Source organism: Corvus moneduloides, chromosome 2 (assembly GCF_009650955.1).
Source record: "Corvus moneduloides isolate bCorMon1 chromosome 2, bCorMon1.pri, whole genome shotgun sequence".
Lineage (NCBI taxonomy): Eukaryota > Metazoa > Chordata > Aves > Passeriformes > Corvidae > Corvus > Corvus moneduloides.
Genome location: NC_045477.1, coordinates 11,666,024 through 11,689,923, shown reverse-complemented (window position 1 = coordinate 11,689,923; position 23,900 = coordinate 11,666,024). Strand labels below are relative to the sequence as shown.

The 23,900-nt window shown below is 43.0% G+C and overlaps 1 protein-coding gene across 1 annotated transcript in view; it reads right to left on the bottom strand.

Annotated features, from left to right (window-relative positions):
• USP25 (ubiquitin specific peptidase 25) overlaps positions 1-4,034 on the bottom strand; it is a 90,471-nt gene extending 86,437 nt beyond the window's left edge. The window contains exon 1 of the mRNA XM_032097255.1: positions 3,919-4,034. Within this exon, the coding sequence (XP_031953146.1) occupies positions 3,919-3,963 (45 nt within the window). The 5' untranslated portion in view covers positions 3,964-4,034. The remainder of the gene's footprint in view (positions 1-3,918) is intronic.
• Between the last annotated feature and the right edge of the window lie 19,866 nt (positions 4,035-23,900).

The window sequence follows — 23,900 nt, the reverse complement described above, 5'->3', positions numbered from 1 at the left end:
TAAGGTTGCTGATTCATATAATGTTATACCAATAAACACAACCCTCCAAGATCCAGCAGGCTTGCATAGACACCAAACAAAAAAAAAAAAAAAAAAAGACAAAAAGACAAAAGAAACAAAACTAACCATGCACACCTCCACCCACTCCCACCAAAAATCCATCAGAACAGTCACAAAACCAGGAAGCATTCAGCAGACCAGTTTGATGAGGACTTTCAAAATTATTTTGAGTAACTGGCCCTTGCACGTTGCTCTAACTTTCAGAAATACCAACAGGAATCTGCATCAAAGGTGTAACTATAAGTATTATAAAGTTTTTTGATAAGAACTCTTTTCTTAAGTACAGAACAAGGTGTGTTTGCAAATTACTTGGTAGTTGGTGCAAACACCTTCAGTGTTGTTATTCTGCTCATCCTGGCCAAAGACGAAGCAAAGCTCTGGGTACCAGCACTGGCAGCTGTAACTCCCCATATTCGAGCCCTCCATTCACGGAGCCTGCCTGTCACACAGTGCAAACACAGACAGCTTCCCATTCATTGGGAGATGCATAACCCATCCTCATTCCATGACCCAGGGGCCATTTCTAAGGTGCAGAGGGACACCTGCACGTTGGTCACAGGAAAGAGTGGCTCTGGCCTTGTGATGAGAGAGGGAGTCTTCAGCCCCTTGGATCCACCAGGCAACAATACAGAGATTTTAAAGGTTTGAATTTTAAATCCTTGGAAGGTTGCCACCTATTAAGATGGGGGAAAAAAAAGCTCCCAAGATACCTTCCTTGCGTACCAAGTGCTCAGTAGATACTTTGCAATCACTTCCTGCCATTCAGGGCTGCATCATGTCAATTGGTGGAGACAGGCGACTCTATCATCCTCTGCATGAAGTGGCTGTTGCTTTCAGCAAAGAAAAGCACTCAGTGCCATGTTATTAGATAAATTTTTAAATAATAAGTACATCAAAATCATGGGACGAGCAGAGTAGAAACACACATGAGCTAGCACAATTTTCACTTTTTTACCCTAAAAAAGAGCAAGAGAGATGAATTTAGTATCAGACCTTGCTTTAAGCCAGGCATTATTTCAAGTGGTAAATATCCTTAAAAGTTTGTGCTTCTTTCAGAAAAAGAAAAATGAGCTGAGTTGACACGCCTAACTTTACTATTCCTGAGTTTACACTGCCAATGCACTGCTGAATTACAGGTCTGAAATAACAGTGGGTGTGGGAAACCAAAGAACAGATATAACAGCCTTTAAATTCATGTATCAACCAAATGTCAGGCTCTCTCCAAAAGCAGTAGAACTTGATAACACACATTGCTGAGAGGCCAGCTAAGTGCCAGCAATTAAAACCCAGCTTCTTCAATCTGCTGGTCTGAGATGACCATCACAGTAATTATCAGAGCTGAGACAATGCTGAAACACGTTTGACCTCCCCACATCATAACTTCCAGTTACCAGAAAAATCACCATTCACCAGCCCCTGAACCCACTGTGTAGGGGACACTGGCCGAGGGAAGGGTCTGCACACCATGAGAACTGTTAACTGATTACTGTGAACATTACCTATAACTTCCAGACACCAAACGATGTCAGAGAAGCACACAAGGGCCATGAGCAACAAGAATATTATGATTCATCATCTGCTTCAGGACATAAATGACAAGTTTTAACTAAGGGTCAAGATGACCAGTAGAGATGAAAGAAAACCTTCTTTTAACCTATGAAGCTGCTTTAACTACACAATAAACTAAAGATAGCTTCAGTGGGAAACAGGCTGTTTGTAGTTGGAGCATTCATTAATACAAACCTAGATCTCCAAGTGCTGGTGAAGTTTGACACACACTTCCTGTATGACAGTAAGAAAACATCTAATGAACAATGTTGGGAACCACAGTTCTGAATAAGGTATGCTGATGACTCAGGCATCTCTTGTAAACCTAATATATTTCTGCTTGTATGTGGTTTCTTCACACTAACAGAAAACAATTGCAACAAACTTTGAGGTCTCCAGAACAAACTCCCTTATTTGTGGAGATTGGAATTCTCCTCTTTCAAGAGGAGACAATGAGTTAGTGCTATGGTAGTCTCTCCACCTTTCATCCATGCATCAGCCCACTGCACTTTCACGATTTGCCTTCTTACAGGCAAATACCTGATCAATGTTAAAGTCTGTCATCCAATTAGCTAGTCATTAGTCTCGCTAAGCAATGAGATACTCACTTTGGAGTCAAAAAAAGCTTTTTTACAAGGTACTCTCAAGATCTGCCTTTCCCTCATTCCCTAAATGCATGCAATTAGGGATAAAACAGGTAACAAACAATTTCAGATAATAAAATAATCAACAGAAATTAAAAAAAAAAAAAAATCCTGCCATGAAAAAACCTTGATATTTTATCCAGTTTCTCTAGACACTTAGAGAAGTGACCATCACCCGCATGCTGATTACAACTTCACAACTACTGCTAGCTTTATTTTTTACTGCAGCATGGATTACCTGGCATATAACTCAATGAATCTTCAACTTCCTTTTGGGCTTGTCCTTGATTTGAAGCTCAAGTAATCCTGAACTACTGACCCACAACCAGTAGTTTAGCTGAAAATTAAGGATTCTCCTAGTTTAGCTGAAAACTAACATTTCTCCTTCAGGATTATTGTCAGAAAGCACAAAAAGGCAGCACTGATCAGGGTCCACAATGCATCACGTAACAAAGTATCTGATGTGATTATTACGATTTATTAAGTGAACCACTGACAAGAGGTTTTGTAAAAGATAATCTTGCTCACGAAAGTCCAGACGCACAGCAGCAACATCAGTTTTCAAACACAGCAGACACATGTAGCAGCAAATCTGCTATATTAACTTGCGAGCACACCCCAGCTGAAAACAGACAGAGGAACAAAATCAGTCTGTTCAGCCCTTACCTTCCTGCTGAAGCAGCCAAAATTGCTGCTAACTACTTCCAACTAGGAGAGCAGTCCTCGGCCAGACACGCCCTCCCTCCAAAAAAGCTTCTTCAATACGAATTGTACCACTTTAACCAATTATCCCTTAATCAGCACATTTCCACTGTCCACTCTTACGGCTGCAGCCATTTAACTTCCACACCGACTATACCAAAGCATTATACACCTTTACCCCACACCACTAAAACATTAATAAAAATCAGGGATGAGGCAACAGTCATACCACTAACCACAAGAGTTGCATTAACCTACAAGTTAGCTTTAAACCTTATTATTTTAAAAGCACTGCAATTTAATTTCAGACATTTCTCTTGACAGTTCAGTTCAAGCGAAGGAAAGCTTTAGAAAGTATCTTTTTTTTTCCTTCTTTTGACAGAGAAACACTCTCCGTGCGTCCAGGCGCACAGTAAAAGCTTGGTAAGCGCCGTCATTCCCTTAACCCCGTTCCATGATGCACGTCAACACGAGTCCCTAAACCCGGCACTTTTTCACTCCAGCAGGAGCGCGTCACTCGCTGGAAATAGCGTTCACCTTTGGCAGGCGCGGATGCCGGCGCTGCAGGGTCACGCCGGGCATGTGCAGCATCTCCCCCCGGGCCCACGGGGGGCTCGGCCGGGACCCCGCGCTTCTCCTGCCCAGCCCCGATACCCCCGCTCTCCCCGGCAGTCTGCAAGCGCAACAGGCCCGCCCGGGGCCGCGGGGAGCGCGCCGGGGCTCTCCCGAGGGCAGCGCCAAGCCCGGGGCCGAGACGACCCGGGGCCGGGCCGGCGGAGGCCCCCGCTGCGGCTCCGCGGTCGCCGGAGCGGCGGGGCCCGGGCGAGGCCGCGGCGCGGGGAAGGCCCGGGAGAAGCTCGGCACGGGCACGAGCAGCGGCGGCGGCGGTCGGAGCGGGCGCGGCCAGGCCCGGGCGCGGCGGGGACGCGGAGCCGCTCCAGGCCGGGCCCCGCCGGAGACTCACCTTGGCGGCGCCGCCGGGCTGCAGCACGTTCTGCTCCACCGTCATGGCCCCCGCGCGGCTCCCGGCGGCGCCCCGGGCTCGGCGGGTGTCGGTGGCGCCGTGCGGCGGCAGCTGGGCCGGGCCCGGGCTGGGCGAGCGGGGCGGGAGGCGGGGCGGGAGGGGGAGCCCGAGTCACCGCCCGGCGGGGGGGGCAGCGCAGCCCCGCTCCGGCCCCGCTGCCACTCCCGGAGCGCCGAGCGCCGCCCTCGGCCCGGCTGCGGCTCCCGGCGGCGCCGCCCCGCGCACCTGCCCCGGGCGCAACCCCCGTCCGGCCCCTTCCCCGCCCCGTCACACCGCCCGCCTCCATCTTGAGAGCTCCCGGCGGGAGCGGGGCGGTCCCGTCGAGTCCCCGCGGCCGCCCCGCTCCTCCCCCGGGAAGGGCTCCGCGTCCTTCGCCGGATGCAGGGGCGGCCCCGCCGCGTCCCCGCGGAAGGCGAAGTTTGCCCCGCTGTGGGCGAGCCGAGAGCAGCTCGGACCGGCGCCGCTCTCCAGGGGATCGCCAGCGATTTCTGAGCGGTTCCAGCGCTGTCGCTGCTCGTAGCGACAACAAACCGTATCACCAAATAAATCAGAGAATCAAAGGATGGTTCGGGTTGGAAGGGACCTCTAGAGATCACCCCCCCCAACTTCTTGTCAAGGCGAGGTCACCATGAGCAGGTGACACAGGAACGTGTCCAAGTGGGTCTGCAGTGTCTCCAGAGAGGGAGACTCCACGCCCTCCCTGGGCAGCTGTTCCAGTGCCCTGCCACCCTCAACGGAAAAAAGTTTTTCCTCGTCTTGAGATGTTTTAGTTCATGGCCACTGCTCCTTGTCCTGTCACTGGGCACCACTGAAAAAGAGTCTGGCACCATCCTCTTGGCACCCACCTTTGAGATACTTGTATGAATTAACGAGATCCCCTCTCAGCCTTCTCCAGACTAACCAGGCCCAGCTCTTCTCATAAGAGAGATGCTCCAGACCCTTATCACCTTTGTGGCCTCTGCTGGACCCTCGCCAGGAGCTCCTTGATGAGCCCAGAACTAGACACAGTAATGGTGCAACCTAAAGTTTTAGGTCTTCCCCTTCCCTGAGGTTTGGCTGGGTTTGACTGGGTGGGCTGCGAGGTGATGGTGTTCAGCATTCACGTCATTAATGTATGTGGAGGGTAGCAGGTCTTGGCAGCCCACAGTGAATTTTGGCACCACAGATAAACAGTATTAGGGAAGAGATTGTCTCTCTGTCACCCTGCTCTGGGGTGTCAAGGAAAGGATGAGAAAGGACTCCGCTTTGGGCATCAGCATAGGCAGGGCAGAGAGACTCGGCTGGCCAAAACACATTTGACCAGAAGCAGGTGAAAGGCAGCAGAGAAGCCCACCTCACATTTTGAATGCCTGCCCAATGCATGGTACCTGTGTCCCAGCTACATTTCCAAGGCTGGCAAAGCTGTCTGTAGGAAAAGCTGAGGAGAGCAGCACAGTTCTGAGAGCCCCGAGTACCTAAAAAACATGAGCTGGGAGCCTAATGCAACAAAATGAATTTTGGCTGCTGCTTGTCTGTCACGCACAGCCTTTATGACTCTGTAATTCAAGGCCCTCCTCTCCCCACAGTAGAGTACGGATCTTTTTAAAACTGAGGTTATCAGGTAATAACATCGCTGGCAGATCCTGGACTTTAGGTAAAACACGAGCACAGCTCATGACAACCTGCAACCACTGCTTTATTTCACTGTAGCTTCTGTGCAGGAGATGTTGCAATGTGATCAATATTTGCACTCCTCAGGTTTGTTGCTCACAGATTGTATCAGTTTTAATGTTTTTTGCCTTTTATGCTGCAATATGTGAGGCGATTTTTAAAATTAATGTTCCCAAAGAATTTATTGTGCAAAAGACAAGAGAGTATGCAGATAATATAATGAGATCAGAAATGGCTTTCAAATTGCTTTTCTGGAGATAGGAGCAGAAATTCTCTCTGCTCAGACTGATGGCTACATGTAAGAAAGACAACAGTAGCAGCTTGGGGCTTTTTTAAAAAAAGTTTTCTGTAGCAGTTGTGCAGGAGTGCTAGCCCAATTCCTCTGTCCTCTTCCAATATATAACCATGCTTTTCCTTATACATTTTTACAGCTTCTTCACTGTGTTTTTGACATGTTCTATGTTCAGATAATTTTCATCAAAACTATTCATTATTTACATTATTTGAAAATATTATAAACAAATTAGCATTTAAATGAAATATATTTGTCTTGCAATATTTTTTCAAGTGTTTTCACTGTTTCATTTAATAGCTTTCCATGTCCAAAAATAAAATGTGTCCAAAAAGAAAGAATAAATCGTATGTTTTGTTCAATTCTCTTTACATCAGGATAGGATGACAAAGTATCACCTTCCATTAAATTCCCCTCCCCCAATAAAATTATCACTTTTAAGGGCTCCCACTTCCTAACTTTCTTTAAAATAAAAAAAGGCTGAGCAATCCAATCCTGAGACAGTGATTTGCCATTGAAATACATAATCTGAACCACAGCCATGCAAATTAGGATTCTGTCGTACTTATGGTGCTGCTGGGAACCACAGGGAGCAGATTTCCCTGTTCTGTTTGCAGCACAAGCTCTGTATGAAGTAGATTGAGCACAAGACTGGAATTTGTACCTCATCAGAAAACACTAATGCTTTTCTCAGGGCCACAGTTTAGGAAGAGCTCTTGACTTGATGCTACTAATACTCCTTACCATCCCTTAATATCTTAATTTTATATATATATATATACATATATATATATGCACATTTCTCCAGAAGTTTGTCAGGTTTCCCCTTAGTTGCACCTCGGCTTTTAACAGTACTACAGGGTTTGGCTGTTACCAGACATGATTTTATTGCTAAACAATTGGTGACACGTTGCACAACCACTGCCTCCAGCTGCTTGGTCCCCTGAGCAAGGCTCCCCCTGTCTGCACGTCCTCCTCACCAGCAGTGCTGGAGAAGTGATTCACCTGAAATAAAAGCACAGGCTCCCCTCCCCCCTAAACTGGTTGTTTTCTTCTGCTAGATCAGTTCCTCAAACTGACTGGCTGCAGGAACAACTGTGCTGGCCCAGAAGAGAGGGTGACATGGGCTCAGCAATGGTATCCATCAAGTTTCATTTCACCTATCTCTCAAATCAGTAAGTGATCGCGCCTTCCTGATATGCACACTGCCACTTGGAGGGAAAGCCTGTGCCTGCTCACGGGAATCCTTGTTTTCCCAATTTTGAAAAGAGCAGCCAAAACATCAGCCAACCACAAAACACTTCAGCACATGTTTTATTGTATACAAAGACCATGTACAACAAGAAATAGCTCATTATTTCCCTCCATTTTCAATAGACTTGGGTTTGTCTTTAATTAAGTGCAACATTTATTTAGCGCTTTAATTAGACTATGGCTGCATAAGTTACAGCTGGGGAAGTACAAGTCAGGGCTTCTTGGTTTTCTTTTCCCAAATGTGTAACCTGCTGTACTGGGGATGAGAAAGCACTGCTTCAAAAAGCGCAGTGAACTCTACAAACGCACATTCTGTAATTAAGCCTGGACAAGAGCTGCCCTGGATTCACATTTATAAACCCCATCTCGGCGCACTTTCACTTAGGCCTTTTGGCTCTGCAGTAAATAGTTCAGCCAACTGACAAAACCACGGCCATTCCAGCAGCTTTTATAGCACGACACTTTTGAAATCATCATTTGGCAATTACTCTCTGTGTCACTGGTAACCATTCAAACATTGCTTTGGCACTGCAAAACCTCCTGGTGGTTATTACCCAAGGGAGCCAAAACAAAAACTAACCAAAGCTGTAACACAGGAAAGAGAGCTATTGTCATCTGAAAGCCTTTTGAAAAGTAAAACTAAAATGACATGAATGTAGGTTTTGTTGCTCTACAAAACACAACTTCATATTCCATTGTTAATAGATCTTAAATTGAAGGTCCCTGACCTTCCAATTGCTTTCTGACAGCAGATGTCTATTCACGTGCCTTCTTAAAGTCAGGTACTACATTCAAAATAAAAATTCCCAGATTTAAAATCTTGACTTCATGTAACTGCAGCTGAATTTCACAGAATTTACGGATTTTAAAAGAACCTTTAAAGTGCCCTTTTTACCCTAGCCATGTTCACATTTTATTTACTTTCTTGACCACCCTTGCACATTGATCATATTATTTCACACGGTTTTCCTGAGAGGCCATAACAGTATGAGGCTGAAAGCAATTTAGAGCTCAGCAATGACTACTAGTCCTTCCAGTAGGCATTAGCCACTGTTTGTCAAGGAGTAGAAAGTTACAGAGCTGTTTCCAAAATACTTCTTTCTGTCATTTAAATAAGCATGTTTCACAACAAATCACTATTTCCACTGAATTCATTTTAAGCAAAATAATAATTAACATTCCCCCTGGTTTGGACTTTACCTAGTGATTACTTCTGATGTTTATTTTGAAACTATTTGAGCTCAAACATTTATAACTTTTAGTACCATAAATGTGTAACTGTCATATTCAAGGTCTAAACAATTTATTTTGGATTACAAAGCAATCAAGTCAGTTCTATGTATTTTTTTTCCCCTATTCTTACTTTGCATGCAAACTTCCTGTTCTTCTCTTCCATTCAATTTCTCAGTCATTTCTTGCTTTTTGTTGAAGCAAATGCTCATTGACCGTGATGACAACCTATCACAACTCCCGGATGAGATTCCCATACATGCAGTCATGTAAATGCATGCTGCACTCTTCCTTAAATAAATAATGACACACGATTGCTTTCTTAGCCAATGACCATACATTTGATGGTCTATGTGGATAAACAGGGTTGTTCTCCATCAGGATCCTGTAGTCCACACATAAAACTAGGGGTCAAAACTGACAGGACTGGACAAAATTCCCATATTTTGCTTCTGTCATTTTGTATGCCCTTCTTTCTAGTTACCCATAATCTGCTACTCAAAGAAATGAAAGGCCCCAGACCACTGTAGTGCATAATTTCACATAGGTTTCAGGTACTGAGTTCTCAGGGTGATATTAAAATACCTCAGCTAGTTACCCAAGTTCCCTCTCCTAGGTATGGAATGGCCTTGGATGCTTCAAGCTGGGATCCACAACATCCAGCAACCTACAACCTGCTAAATTGCTGAGGGAGACACGTGCCTAATATCCTACCCCTGCTACGGACAGGGAAGATACTTCCGAATGGGTGGAAAGATGCTTTACATAGGGATTCATGTTTCACAACTAAAGCTTAATGATCCTTGCTCAGGTCCAACCACCCCATGTCCTTATCACGGCCTGGTCTCCAGCCTCCTTGTCTGGCCACTCCTCTGGAATGAGGGGAATGTGGACACCAAACCCCTGCTAGTGTAGGAGGGAGCAGAACTCAAGGGACAGTAAATACGAGGAGCTTAAGTAAGGAACAAACATCATTACTGCCTTCCTCAGTGGCTGTATTTTTAAATGAAGAACCCAAGGCTCTGCATGCCATGTTGATTCACCCCATCAGCATGCTCGGAGCTCAGCTATCAAGTGCTCTCTGGGAAGATGAACTGGGGAATACCACTGCTTCCCTTTTAGGGAATGTTCCTAGGTATTCAGCCCTGGCAGGGTTGAAGCACACACACAGAAAGAGCTTCCTCAGCACTTAGGAAACTTTTCTGGTGACAATTTGTTTGTTTAAAAATTTAGATGGGAGTTAGCCTTTTTTTGTGGGGAGGGATTTTTTCCCTTATAAATCTTAATTTTCAGTTGACCTGGCTGTAGACAGGCAGTTTTCTATAGACCATGGTGAGCAAGTTTCATTGTATTCATCCCAAAAAAAAGTTAAGGAAAGATCAGGCAGTCCCTCACAAATGACTATGACTTCCATATCAGGATTTAATTACAGCTTTTTCTTTTTTTTTTTTTCCCCCCAAGAAAGGATTTTAATAGGATCTTATAGGATTTTTATAGCTTAAAATTTTCATGCCCTCAGCCTATTTAAATATATTTTTTTTAACTTAATAGCTCTCAGTCTGGATCACATGAAGCTACTGAGTAAACGGTGTAGAAATTTCCTCAAAAGGAACTGAGTGTTTACATTTTTGCATTCCCTGAGTGGTTTTCTCTCTTTTATATCCAGTCATGGGACAAAATGTCCTTCATTTTCTTGATTAAGTGCCAGTTTGGTTTGTATCTTATTACTGGCTGTACCATATTATATGTAAAAAATCAAGTAATACAAAATATTACTGAGGTTTGCATGGTCAGGCTCACACCATCGTGTATTTTTTACCTGCATGTAGAAACTAAATGCTTTCTAAAATATATTTTGGCAGAAATGAATGTGTTCTGCATGTTACTTCAACGACCCATGGTGTCTCACCACATTTACTGTCTTCAACAATAGCAGTTTTGTAAGGCAGAAGGCATAAGAGAAAACAAAAAAGGGTTTTGTTTTCTTCTCATGGTTTTAACCAGCAAGCCTACTTCACCTAAATGGTACAGAAGAATGCTGACAGTTGCAGACCATTTCACCTGACATACTTGACTTGGTTTATCTGAATGTAGTGTTCACCTGAGTGATTAAAAAGTTATTGTTCTAATAATTAATTCTGGGGAGGTTACCTACCAGAAAGAAAGCAAAAGGAAGTTTTTAATCAATATATAATAGCACTTTAAGACCCCTTTATTGCCGTTAACCTTCTTAGAGATGCATTGAGGGTGGTTGTGGCTGTTGTCAGTGGCTGCTCTAGAAACAGCTGTAGGACAACCTCCAAATGAATGTGCAACTTTACTCTTTGTGTATTCACATGGGGAACAGTATTGGGCTCCAAGAGTACACTTGGCACCACAAAATCTGTCACTTTATATATTCTAATGAGATTTCCAGTCCCCCTTGTCCTGAGAAGAGCAACTGAAAGCAAAGTCATTTAATATGTTCAACATTTAAAGCTGATCTTGTCTACAGATTTCACTGTGACTCTTCCTCATCACGTTTGGTATATAAAAATGAAACCCACCTAATAGTAAAGTCAGCTTAGTGACCTTTACTACTACAGTATCAGGCACAGCACATGCAAAGCCTTTAAATGTAAAAACACGGACAGCTGGGGTGAAACATAAGATTGAAAGGATGACACATTAGCTAAACAGGAGCCTGAGGAGATGAGACAGGGTCATAAATTGCATTAGTCATACTGTTTGAGAAATGATCTCCAGTGGCACTTGCTTCTCAGTGGTGACTTTCATTGATGATCTTTAGTATTCACTGGTAAAACTCTATTCAGCTTCTTACACTATTACACATTTGGTACACGTTTCCAAGGAAAACCATCCTCGGGGTAAGCTTTGCTGCCATGGAACTGAATGTGCAGAAGGCGGGGAGTGCTACACTAGCTAGGACTCTGTGCTGAACAGCTAAAGCAAGGGTTAGCTCTGGAGAGGGAGAATCCATGGCTTTAAAAGGAGACAGGAACTGAGGTGGTGACATCAGGCAGTGCTTTTGGGGAACCTGGGAGCAGCAGCCTCCTCAGAAACACTGCGTACAGATTGACAGCAGGAGCTGCTCGGAACAGCACTTCATGCATGTTTCATTGAGGCACACTACACATGGGCACACTTTGCAATTTAAAATAAGCTCAATATAGTATTCCAGAGAGTCAATGAAAAAAGAAAAACTCCAAAGGCAAAAACCTAAGGGAAGTGTTTGTTATAAAAATAGACAAATGGAGACAATAAAATTGTTCATCACGTGAAAAGGATGGGGACTGATTATCTAAGCATGAAGGCAGAGACAGAGAAGGTTTATTATTAGTAGGTGGTCAGCATTACAGGGAGGTAAAGTTTCATACACTTAGTTTAGTTGTCCATGTAGAAATGTGGGCAAAGCTGTTCATTCTGAGGGCTCTACTTTTATTAACCAAGGCTGGGACATGGAATGCCTAAACAGAGCTCAGGAATGGCAAAGCATTAACTGCAGGAGGACACAGTCACAAGGAGGGACTGTGGGGAAAACCACACACTATGAGGGCAAGCAGCTCTCTACACCAGGTTAGGCAGGTGACTGGTGTGGAAGCTGTGCAGAGTGCAGCGTGGGAAGTGGCCAGGACACAGTGTCCCACCACACTGGGAGCCTTTGCAAATACACCTCCATGGCCTGTCAAAAAGTCACAATGCTGCCCTGGAAATACGAGTTTCACACACATGGTGACAGAGCAAGGGAAACAGGACAAGAGACTCAGGACTTCCCATCCCACAAACTGTGCATCTATAGTAAGGTGAGAAGTTCAGGTAAACACATCTTTATGATACGGGAGTTTTGTTGCTGTTGTTGTTGTTTGTTTTCTTTCAGCTATATGATAAAAAATAATTCAAATTGTTCTTTATTCTAGTGGACTCTGGTCACTGCAGAGGAGAGACATGGATCAATGTAATAGACAAATTCAACATCTTTGTGTAAGGTTCTTTGATTCAAAGGGTGTATTTACTAATCCACACAATGACATGAGTTTGGATCTTCACTAGGTGAATTCAGTGGAAGGAAAACTTTGGCTCTGAGATCTTTACTTTAAGACCAGGTTTTATGGACTGTAGAGCCAATTTTGACTCAAGTGGTCATGGATTTGAGGACTCATCTAGAAAGCCCCTAGATGAAGGCATCTATTTCCTCAGAATCAGTGTTGAAAGGCCCTAGATGAAGGTATTTTCTCAGGACCAGTGTCACTTCTTCTGATATATTCAATTTTGATCCATTCTTCATGCTTGCTATACTTTTTAAAGTGATCTAAACTTAGGTTCATGAATGCTATGTCTTTACTGACAGTCACATCCCTAAGACTTTCACAGATGACCAGGAGAACTTATAAAGGCCAATAGAGACTCAACTTTCAAAACCACTACTACCCCTTCTGTGTAGTGGAGCTTGGACCCCAGCTTGTCACTCAGACTGCAGGGTAGCACTCTGCCTCTGTCAAGAGTTAGTACGCATTTCCTTCTTGTCTGCTTACAATTGCAAATATTTCAAAACAGAAGAGTCTTCCGCTTTTTAGCCCTTCTAGACAGACACCCTTATGACAGACCAGGAAAAGACAAACTAGGGAAGTAGATGGCATCAACCCATCTATTATTACTACTTAGAAAGTTGCAACACCTTCTGGTTCTGACACAGCTATCACTGCACCTGCGCCAACACGTCTAAAACCCTTTCCATGGACTGTTCTGGAACCTTTCAAAACCGAGGCAGTACAAAGCCAGCTAGCTTGTTGCACCAACTAGATAATGGACATCTGGGTTCACAACCTATATAACCTTGTCTCCTGCTCTTGAAGGCAGTTTCACTCTGAACCACAAGCTGTATCTTTAGTCCAGCTCTCTGGGGAGGCTGCGTGAAGAAAATGCACCATGGTACAAGAGCAGGCAGCACATATGAACTGACACAGCTGGAACAGTCCTGCTCTTTCTGGGTCTGCAGCAAAGCTGCAACCCGATGCCACAAGACCAATTCTACTTGCCAGGAAACACAGAAGAGAGGGTAATTTGGAGAAAACCATAACTATCAGGGCTGTTGCTAGTACAAAAGTTACTGCTTGTGCCTGAGTTTAAGGTGAGAAATTAATGCCTGCTTTGGTAACATCTGAGACATCTAATGCTGGATTTTTTACCTTGCCAAGTGGAAAGCTGCAGCAAAACTACTGTCATATTGCCACACATGGAGGTACTTCTACCTTCTCCTGTAATTCCTCTTTACTGTTTCAACTTGGAAGAGTAGAAATTCTTTGTAGTGAAAAACAAAACAAACCAAAAAATCACCACATTAAAGAATTCATTTTACTAGGATAGATTAACTTGTAATTGAAGACTCCAGCTATTGCATGACTGTGGCAATAGTTTGTTTGAAAAGACTTTTTTGTCTTTTTTGAACGTGTGCATATGTTATGTTGCCATTTAGGTGGCGCCGCTTTTTGCATAAAATTTACTTTGCATAATTACAGGCAGTTTTGCAAAATATATATTTGAAATCTTTGGTGCTTGCTTACCATGTATTTTTTCATTTGGTTGAGAATGTTTGTCATAAATATCTGTTGTCTGTTATATGGGGCTAAGAATTGACCTCTGAAATACCATGGAAAAAAGTCTGGAAGTCTTTGCAAACTCATGAATTATTTCCTTCTTCTGTTTCTAGGCCCTCCACAGTTTGCTATCACATGTTTGCCAGGGAAAACCATCCCCACAGAAAAGCAGCTGCTGGCGCTGTGTGTACATGACTCAGATGCAAAGTCCAGCAATTTTCTTTAAAGTGCTGACAAAAGCTGGTTTGGGCCAAGAAAGAAGACTTTGTACTGAGACACGTGCAGGTGCTCCACCCCTCCAGGCCAGCTGTGGCAGGGACAGGACAGACGAAACAGCTGGAGGGGTTCTGCCTCTTAACAACCTCAGCGTGATTTGCAAGGCTGTCCCTGTGCTCGTCCCTGGGCTACAGGAGTGGCTAAACTGCTTTGTTCAAGGAATAAACACAAGTGTTATGAATAACAGGGTACCTGTGTGACAGGTGAATTAACCTGGGGATTTCTCTCATTTCTAAGTAGAGTAATTCAGCGGGAAAATTCCAGTCAATTGAGTTCAGAGCATTCAGTTCACAACACCTCCAGGTGTGGTGGCATTCTGTTGAATCCAGGGTAGAAGTGAAACCTTTCTATGGTTACTGTGGACAACTGAAAGCAAAAACTGGCCCTCATGCTCTGCATTTCTGAGTCAGAGCCACCAGCTGTAGCCTGGGTGATGGAAACACTCTGCAGACAGCTCACGACACAAAACATGGGATGTGCCAGCTTTGTGGGCTTCAAGGGGAGCCAGGGTAAGTTTGCTGGCTTGTATGGGGCACAAGGAAGGGAGGTAAGCACAAAGGCCATCAGATGTGGGATATGTGGGATATGTGGGATATGTGTTAATATGTATTAACAGGGCAAGAGACATAACAGAGAAGGAAAATTATGATCTAACATACTGCAAGTCATTCTTAGGATCCAGCAAGACTTTCATGTTCAGATTTCTATTTCACAGACATTTCTCTCCTTCCCATTTCTTTAGATGCCAAAAATGTCTATTATTTCCTCCATGTTTTGTTCACCATTTCCCCTTTCCCTGTGCATTGTTTCTTCCTGTTTTCTGAGTATTTGCAAAACTCAATTCAAAACCAGTCTTTTTTCCTAAGTACCAGGTTGTAAAATACAGGAGCCAATTGTTGCTCACTCTCACTGGTGTAAAGATAGATCTAAAATTGAACTAAAAATGTTGAATGGCTGAGCTTTTTTCATGTACAGACAAATCTCATTATAAAACTATAAAGAAGAATTATCCTGCTGTCCTTCCGAGATACATAGTTTAATTAATACTGGATATATTTAGTTTCCAGAGTGCCTCTCCCACACACAAAAGCCATGGTAAAACAGGAATATTCAGTTGCTGCATAATGGGAGGACATTTATAAAAACAAAGCTGCATTAAGCAAAGCATTGTTCATTTAGATGGATGAGTTGCAAGATGTAATTAACTTCAATGTGAACTTGCACACATTACATGTATGACTAAGAACCCATACAAATACCTAAATTAGATTTTTAACTTGACTGTGCAGAGTTTGCAACCTGATTGTTTTGGTTGACATTCCAGGCCTGGTTTTACTAGTCTGTTAGGTGTACAACTCCTTGGCTTACAACAGCTCTGCATGGTGTACAAGGGAGGTGTTATCTGCATTCCTTCATATGACTAAGTTACACTGCCATGAATCTGCTGTATGCAAATTAAGATGAAGGACAAGATTCTTGATTCCACCTACAAGAAGGAGTAACTCATTTGAACAGAGAAGTAATTCAGACATAGCTTGAAGGGCATTTTGAACTAGCACAGACATGCTCATTTGGTGACAAATACTCCTCTAAGGTCTACACACTCCTCCTACATGGTCTCCTACATAGGATTCTAGCTAATTAATTTGTCAGACTATATTTCTACTTCAATTTACAGAGTAATGAGAAATACATGGATGTGACACGAGAAAAATCTGTTTCGACAGGAAATTGGTCAAAATCCCCAGAGGAAAAAAAAAATCTGGCCAATAGATGGTTATTACACTTGGTGGGTGTTGTAGTCAAAGCATGGTGCAATGCTCATTGCACAGCAACTAGTTGCAAAGTACTAGTCCTTTTTATTCCATGTTTGAATTTCCACATAGCAGGAAGAGCTAGTGAATGGGCTCTGCCTGGTTCACACTAACAGCTTCTGCCTCCGCCAACACTTCTCCCAGTTATGAAGGTGGTCTTTTCTTTATAACAACAGTTTCCCAGCTTTCTGCTGCCAGCCCTGGCCAGCTCCCAGTGAGACCTACCTTGCAGCACTCCGTGGTGACATGTGAGATGTGGTAACAGCCTATCTGACATGTTCTTTAGGCTTCAAAGGTAATATCCAGTTTTAAATATACAGAAGTTTTAACCCCAGCCAGCACCTAAGCACTGCACAGCCACGTGCTCCCTCCCCCTCAGTGGGATGGGGGAGAGAATCAGAAGGGTAAAAGTGAGAACACTTGTGGGTTGAGATAAAGACAGCTTAATGGGGAAAGCAAAAGCCATGTGCACAAGCAAAGCAAAACAAGAAATTCATTCACCACTGCCCATGGGCAGGTGTCCAGCCATCCCCAGGAACGCTGGGCTCCATCACACGAAACTTGGCAAGACAAAACACCATCACTCCAAACATTTCTCCTTCCTCCTGCACAACAGCAACCTACATTTCAGGTAATTGACAGCCTTATGCTTTGCAAAAGCATAATTAGTCTGAGACCATTGATATTTACAGCTTAGGAAAATCTCTTCACCCAGTTTTCAGAGAAGGGCACAACTAAGCTTCAGTGCTGAGGCACCATTTCGAGGAACATGTGGAACAGGGCTTCCACACAATGTTCAAGCCGTCCCCACTAAAACAAGCAGGTGGCTCAGGAGATCTTAATCCACTTGCAATTGTGAGTTGACATTTAAGAATCTTCTCTCTCTTTAAAACCATCAATCAAAAGTATTTACAGAATCGTGACTCATGATTCTATGAATCAAAAGTATTTGCAGATTTAGGAAATTGTCACTAAACAGACCTGGCCGGGAACTGAATTTTCTGTTTCACAGAAATTTTTTCTCCCAATTTCAATTTTTTCCCATTTAAACCCAATATGTTTTGTTGTTCTGATGTTGCAAGACATTTCCTAGAGTTTAGATTTCTTTTATTATTTTAAATAACAAATTTCACATAAAAAAAAATTTCACATGGTCAAAATATTCTTTGCTGGACTTTTTAATGCTTTATCAGTTCTCCTTTGAACAGACTTATATCAGCTTAGCATATTTTTCAAAGCATTTCAATTTTGACAGAAATAATGCTGCGTTAAGAAAAAGAATCTCTGAAAAAGATACACTAAATATCCCATCTGCTGTACTCATCATACACCTTTCTATTTCTTTCCCTAAATTTACAGTTCCTAGATAGATTCATGAGCACTCAGAACAGAGACACGAAAATGATAGCAGTCATTCTGGAAAGCTTTAGTTCAAGATTATTTTATGGCTTCATCAGTTATTTCTTTAAAGATATTCTTGGTAATATTGCTCTAGTAGCTATTTATATCTGAATGAGAAATGCCAGGGAAAAAAAAAAAAATAGCCCAGCTGTGCTTGAGAAAATGTTTTAATCCATAGCAGCTTAGAGAGCCACTGCAGAGCAGTGACCCACTGAAAGGAATCACTAAGAAGCTTCTTCCCCTCCCTTCAAGTCTTTTCCTTATGAGAGTAGGTTTTTAAAGCCCTCATTACAAGACAGAAATATTGGAGGTCTTTTACATGTGTGTCTTGGGGTGACTTATGATGTGTATCCCCTATCACCAATTGTACCATAAGAGCTACTCTTGGATACAGGCACACCTCTGCTTAGCTCTGTAAACCTCACACCCTTTTCATTCAGCCTATACTTCCGAACATTAGGTTCCATCTCTGTGGGGAGGGTGGCAGTGAAGCTCCTGATGCAGCATTTCTTAATCAATAAACTAAATTCGTGAGATGACTTGAATCAAGGAGCTCTAAAACCATCACCATTTTGCACATATTCACTGCTCCTTTAAAGGACTAATGGTTTGACTTGTGACTTGCATTTTAGCTTGAGGAGTGGCAGATCATTTTTTGACTTGGTCCAGGGATTAGACATTCAGAATATACTGGAAATCTCTCAATTTACCCAACTCAATTAAAAAAGATGCATGTAACAGCATTTATGTAGTGTTTTGGCAGGCTTTATTTTCTGCTTAAGTGATTGAGTTTCCCCTGGATACATATGGCCCTCTCTTTGTTATGCAGAATTGGAACTCCACAGAAAGAAGATGAGGTTATTGGTTATTGGCTAAGTTGCAATACATTCATTAAACCAGTAATTTCAAATAGCCTTCAATAAATGAAATGTTCTTCAAGTAAAATCTGATTCTCAACTACTTTAAACATTAGGCTACCAGGCTAAATGAGAAAAAAAAGACCCGTAGTATCTATTAATAAAAATAAACACTGGTGACAGCAAAAGCAACTGCACAGCTGTTACAGTCAGAAGAGAGAGTAACCTTCCGACTTCTGTACCCACCAAAGTTTCAGAATCAAGGAAGTTTTATATGTCTCAATTGCTGTAGACGAGCTGAGCAATTTTATCAGGTGAGAATGATGAATACTAAACAATCCAGCAATGAATTTCACGATCCAGATGCTTAAAACATTCTGAGTAAAAGTTTAATAAAAAGTAAGAAAATGGAGCAGCGCAGTGCAAAAGAACATCAAATTGCAGGACTTTCATCACAGAGATGCAGGAGGTCACTGCCCACCTAGAGAATTGTCTAAATCAGTCAATGCACCTTGAAGTCTCTTGGTGACTCCCCTGAAGTCCAGTTTTTCGTTCATCCAAAACTGTGAAGTTTTGAATATCTGAACCCAGGATATGGGTGAATATGCACCCACAACTTTAAACAACTGAGCAACTCCATTCTCATAAATCCAGGTGACCAGGCTCCTCATGGGCAGCCTGAGACAGCTGTGGGGACAGCACGTGGCATGGCAGAGGGGCTGCAGTGCTGGAGCATGTTCCTGAGACCACTGTTCATATGCAAAGGCACAGTAAGTGCTTTCCAAATGCAGGCATTATCACCCACAGCTGACAACCACAATCGGAACAAAGCATTAGTCAGAACTTAATGCCACGTAATTTGCTTGCCATAGCAAGAAGACCTTGCCCCAAAATGTCAGATACTTCATCTACAATATTTTTGAAAAACAAAAGACAGGTGTAACAAGAAACTGTAAAGAGAAGAGAAAGGATGGACTGATATTCCAAACAAAAGGTGGCTGAACTGGTGGCCCAAAATTCAGGTACTGGGCTCACAAGATGTTCCAGCTCACCATCCTTTCTGCAGCAGCTCTGGAGGAGACAGGGCACAACAGCGGGTGAAATTGGCACCTCCCTCTGCATCTGTGCATGGCAGCCTGTAAGGAAAGCCCCCAGCAGGCCTCCAGCACTGAAAATCTGGGACCACCAAGGCACATCCACCCCTTACATACTGCAGAGCACGTCTGAGACAGTTTTCCCTCTCCACTTCCTCTCCTCTCTCCCACAAGCCCCCTGTGAAGGGTGGCACAGAATATCTGAGATACACTTCTGATCAGGAATTCCCTGTGAGATCCACTTCCTCTCTGTGGACTGTAGAGGGTGTCCTTGGAAATTAAAATCTGAATTTTGTTGACCAAAATTAGTGACTGTAGAGGGATTCTATGTGGAACAGGGGCATATGAGGGTTGCTGAGGAAAAACCGCTGAACTGGCCCATGGCTGCAGGCAAGCCTGGATAACACCAGATAACACAAGGCAGACAGCCTTGAAAGTCCTTGGCAGAGTTATACACTGGTCCGCTCCCCCACGGATTCGGGGCTGTCTAGAGGGACTAGGGCGTGAATCTTTGCAAAGTAGATATAAGCTTGTATAGGTAAACGATAAAGGGGAGAACGATGCTCAAACCGTATCGGTGTCTGTGTCGTTTATCTGGCCAGCTCTTCAGCACTCAGGACCCACCCCCCTCCCCTCACTAAAAGTGACCTACAGCTAGGGAAAGTGAAGTCCTTGTCCTTTCCTCAAAGCATTTCCCTTGGGCAAAGTAGACAATTTTTTAAGTTTTTTTTTTTAAAAAGTGTTTCTAATAAATCAGTATTTGATATTCAGCCAAATACATTTACATAATTTCCAAAAACATTGAGGAAACAATACCTTCTATTAATAGGAATGAAAGGCAGAAGCAAGCCCGAATCTCCAAGTTAAACTACAAGTTCTGATCACTTCTGGAGTTTTGTGGTGACACTGTATCTCTTCAGTGAACAATTATCTCTGCCGATGCTAATAAAATGGTTTAAAATTTATTTAAGCTATTCTTTAATATTTGATCTGTAGATGTTCCATTGTGTATCATCTCTGTTTAGGAGAGGTTATAAATCAAATGAAATTTACTAAAAAATCCAAACTATGATGGTAAGCCAGTTTTTAAATACTATCATGGCTCTAGTGTATTACTCTCCACAGAGGACAGAGGCTATAGCAAGACGGCTGTTAAAAGCATCTTTGTTTATTGTTAACCAATGAACTTAGCAGGGGGAGGGATTCCTGTCACAAGGCAGGATATAAGAAAGGAAAAATAACAGTGTATTTCTGTTGTTGTCTTTACTCTGTAATATTCTGGATAATCCAAGTAGTTGATGATGCTATTTTCTTGGCAGCAGAACAAGGAGCTATTGTAATTAGGAGAGGCCAGGCCATATTCACGTGAAGCAGCTTTCTGAAACACTACAGCAACATTCAAGGTTGGGATAGAAAACTGCGGAGAAAGCCCGAACAAGGAAGAACAGAACTGGACATGCTGATATCTCCAGGTTTCTCATGGGCAAAGTCTGGCAATGACACTCACTAGTCCCACATATTGTGTGCTCTGAAGCTGTGACAATGTTACAACTCAGAGCAGGACAAGATGTGAGATCAGCCACGTCTAATCCTGCCCTCTGCATAAACCCCATGAGACAATGGGGTGGCAAGGCTGGGCCTTCACTGCCTCTACGACAACTCTTTAATTAACACGCAGGGAAAAAGGCAGTCACCTTGCTGAAATATGGTATAAGGAGGAATCAATGGGATATATTTATTTCCCAGCAGTCAGACACTGCAGATACATCTCTCTTTTCTCATTATTGCCTCTGTCCCCTCCCTCTCCTAAAATGACGGCATTTGTAAAACATCAGTTGACAGGTTTCTCTGTAACTACAATGTTAAAATTGAGATAGTGTTTACCTCTGTAACCTTTTTGTTTAAAGATACAGCTTAGGGTAGAATAAAATATATCAAATGCAGTACTTTTGACATTATTTATAAATGCATTCTCCTTGGGTTTTTTTTTGATTGTGGAGTTATTTCAAGGTTTACAAGATAGTTGTATCTCATTTGTGATCAATAAATGGTATCTAGTCAGCTAGATCCTGCTACAGAGTAACAAGAGAGAGACTCCTGCAGGAGCTCTAATCTTTTTAGTCCCGAACACTGAGCTCTTCATTAGCCAGTGTGAGAGATTACCTGCTTAGTTTTCAGCACTGAAATGAGGTGTCTAGAGCTGTCTGGAGTAAGTACCTGACTTCAGGATAAAAACTGATATTACAGGTTCTGGCTTCACATACTTCTGTCTGGTCAATTCTTCCCCAGATAGAACCATGGTATTGTTAAGGTTAGAAAAGACCTTTAAGATTTTTGAGTCCAACCATTAACCCAGCACTGCTGAGGCTGCCATTAAACCACATCCCTCAGTGCCACATCTGCACATCTTTTAAATACCTCCAGGGATGGTGACTCCACCCCTTCCCTGGGCAGCCTATTCCAATGCTTGACAACCCTTTCTGTGAAGAAATGTTTCCTCATACCTGATCAAAACCTTCCCTGGTGCAACTTGAGGCCATTTCTTCTTTTCCTATTGCTTAATCATTGGGAGAATAGGCCAACTCCCACCTGGCTCCACCGTCCTGTCAGGGAGTTGTAGAGAGTGATAAGGTTCCCCCTGAATCTCCTTTTCCCCAGGCTGAGCCCCGCCAGCTCCCTCAGCTGCTCCTCACAGGACTTGTGCTCCAGACCCTTCCCCAGCTCCACTGCCCTTCTCTGGACACTCTCCAGCCCTTCAATGTCCTTCTTGTAGTGAGGGGCCCAAAACTGAATGAGCACAGGATTGGTGGTGTGGCCTCAGCAGTGCCCAGCACAGGGGACAGTCGCTGCCCTGGTCCTGCTGCCACACTATTGCTGATACAGGCCAGGTGCCATTGGCCCTCCTGGCCACCTGGGCACTGCTGGCTCATGTTCAGCTGCTGCTGACCAGCACCCCCAGGTCCTTTTCTGCTGGGCAGCTTTCCAGCCACTCTGCCAGCAGCTTGTAGCTCACTGTACACTCTCTACACTCTTTAAGGCAGTGTACAGAGAGTAATTTATGGCCCAAATACTCTGAGCTTTTTCAGCAACATAACACCATAGCCATTATGAATTTATGGAAAAAATAATATCGAAACCCCTTGAAACCTATGATTCTACTTGTTACATATCCTCTTTGTGTAATTAGCATTATCATTAACAAGCTAGAAATCCAAATTCCAAACTCTGAGTGCAAAAGACCCACAACCAAGCAAGATTATTCTCCAGGTTGTTAAACAACATCAGGTAGTTCCTGTGGGAGAATCTTCTCTCACTGTGCTGGGCTCTGTCCTACCCCTGGTTACAAAGCACTGATCTTCGTAAAGCATTCCTTTTTAAAAAGAAATTTCTCCACTACCCCACCTGTAGAAAAAGCATTGCAGAGACTATGGCAAACATTTCAAACTTCCACAAGAATTTCTAAAACTCTACTTAACTTTTGTTACTTATTTAAGTAGAAATGAAAGCGAAAGATAAATGAAATTAATAGGTATAATTAAGGGTTACACAACCCCTTTTTTCTACTTTGCTGAAACTAAAAGCAATGATGATATCATCATAACTTTGAGACCTAGCCATGCCTTCCCAAGCCCATACAACAATATTTTGGATCTTTCTAAATAACTGCAATTCTGTATCTGCAAATTTTTTTCTGAATTTAAAGAAAGCTACAAATATATCATGGCATCCTTCTTACAGAAAGGATCATGGCAAGGAAAAGAACTTTTCCAATGCCTGGATTCATACTTTGGAAGCCTTTTCTGCAAAAGTGGATGACTAAATCTCATCTCATACCAGTGAAATTTCTCACTAAAATCTCATTTCTTTAATTAAGATTTCCACTAAGCTGTTATAGACACACACACCATATACCTACATACAGTTTTTTCCTCAGTCTCACAGGGGAGAAAAGGAAAATGACATTTGAAGAATTTAAAATCAGCAGGGACAGGCTCTGAGGGAATATGATGGGTACCACAATACCTGAACAGCACAGCTCAGATTGGTCCATTCACTTCTCAGCCACATCTGTGGCCTGCTCTTCCATACAAACCATTGCTCAAAATGTTAACCGTCCCTGAGACAAATGTTCAAATACCATCTGACAAATCCACAGACTTCAGCTATTGCAGGAATTATTTTGAATAACCTGTGCTTATTTCCCTGCTCTTTGTCATCAGTTTTCACAATACCATTAATGTAAACCAGAAACTAGAGAATTATCCAGCACAGATGGCACAGCAATAAAAATCTGGACATTTTTCATGAGAATGTCTGTCTTTGGACCTATTTTCTAAGCATATGGAATAGAAACCACTACATACTGCAGTGTGGTAAACACTCTTGATAGCAGTAATTGACTATTACTTGAGTATAATGCTAGGGGTCGTTTGACATAAAATACATGTCTTAAAACAGGT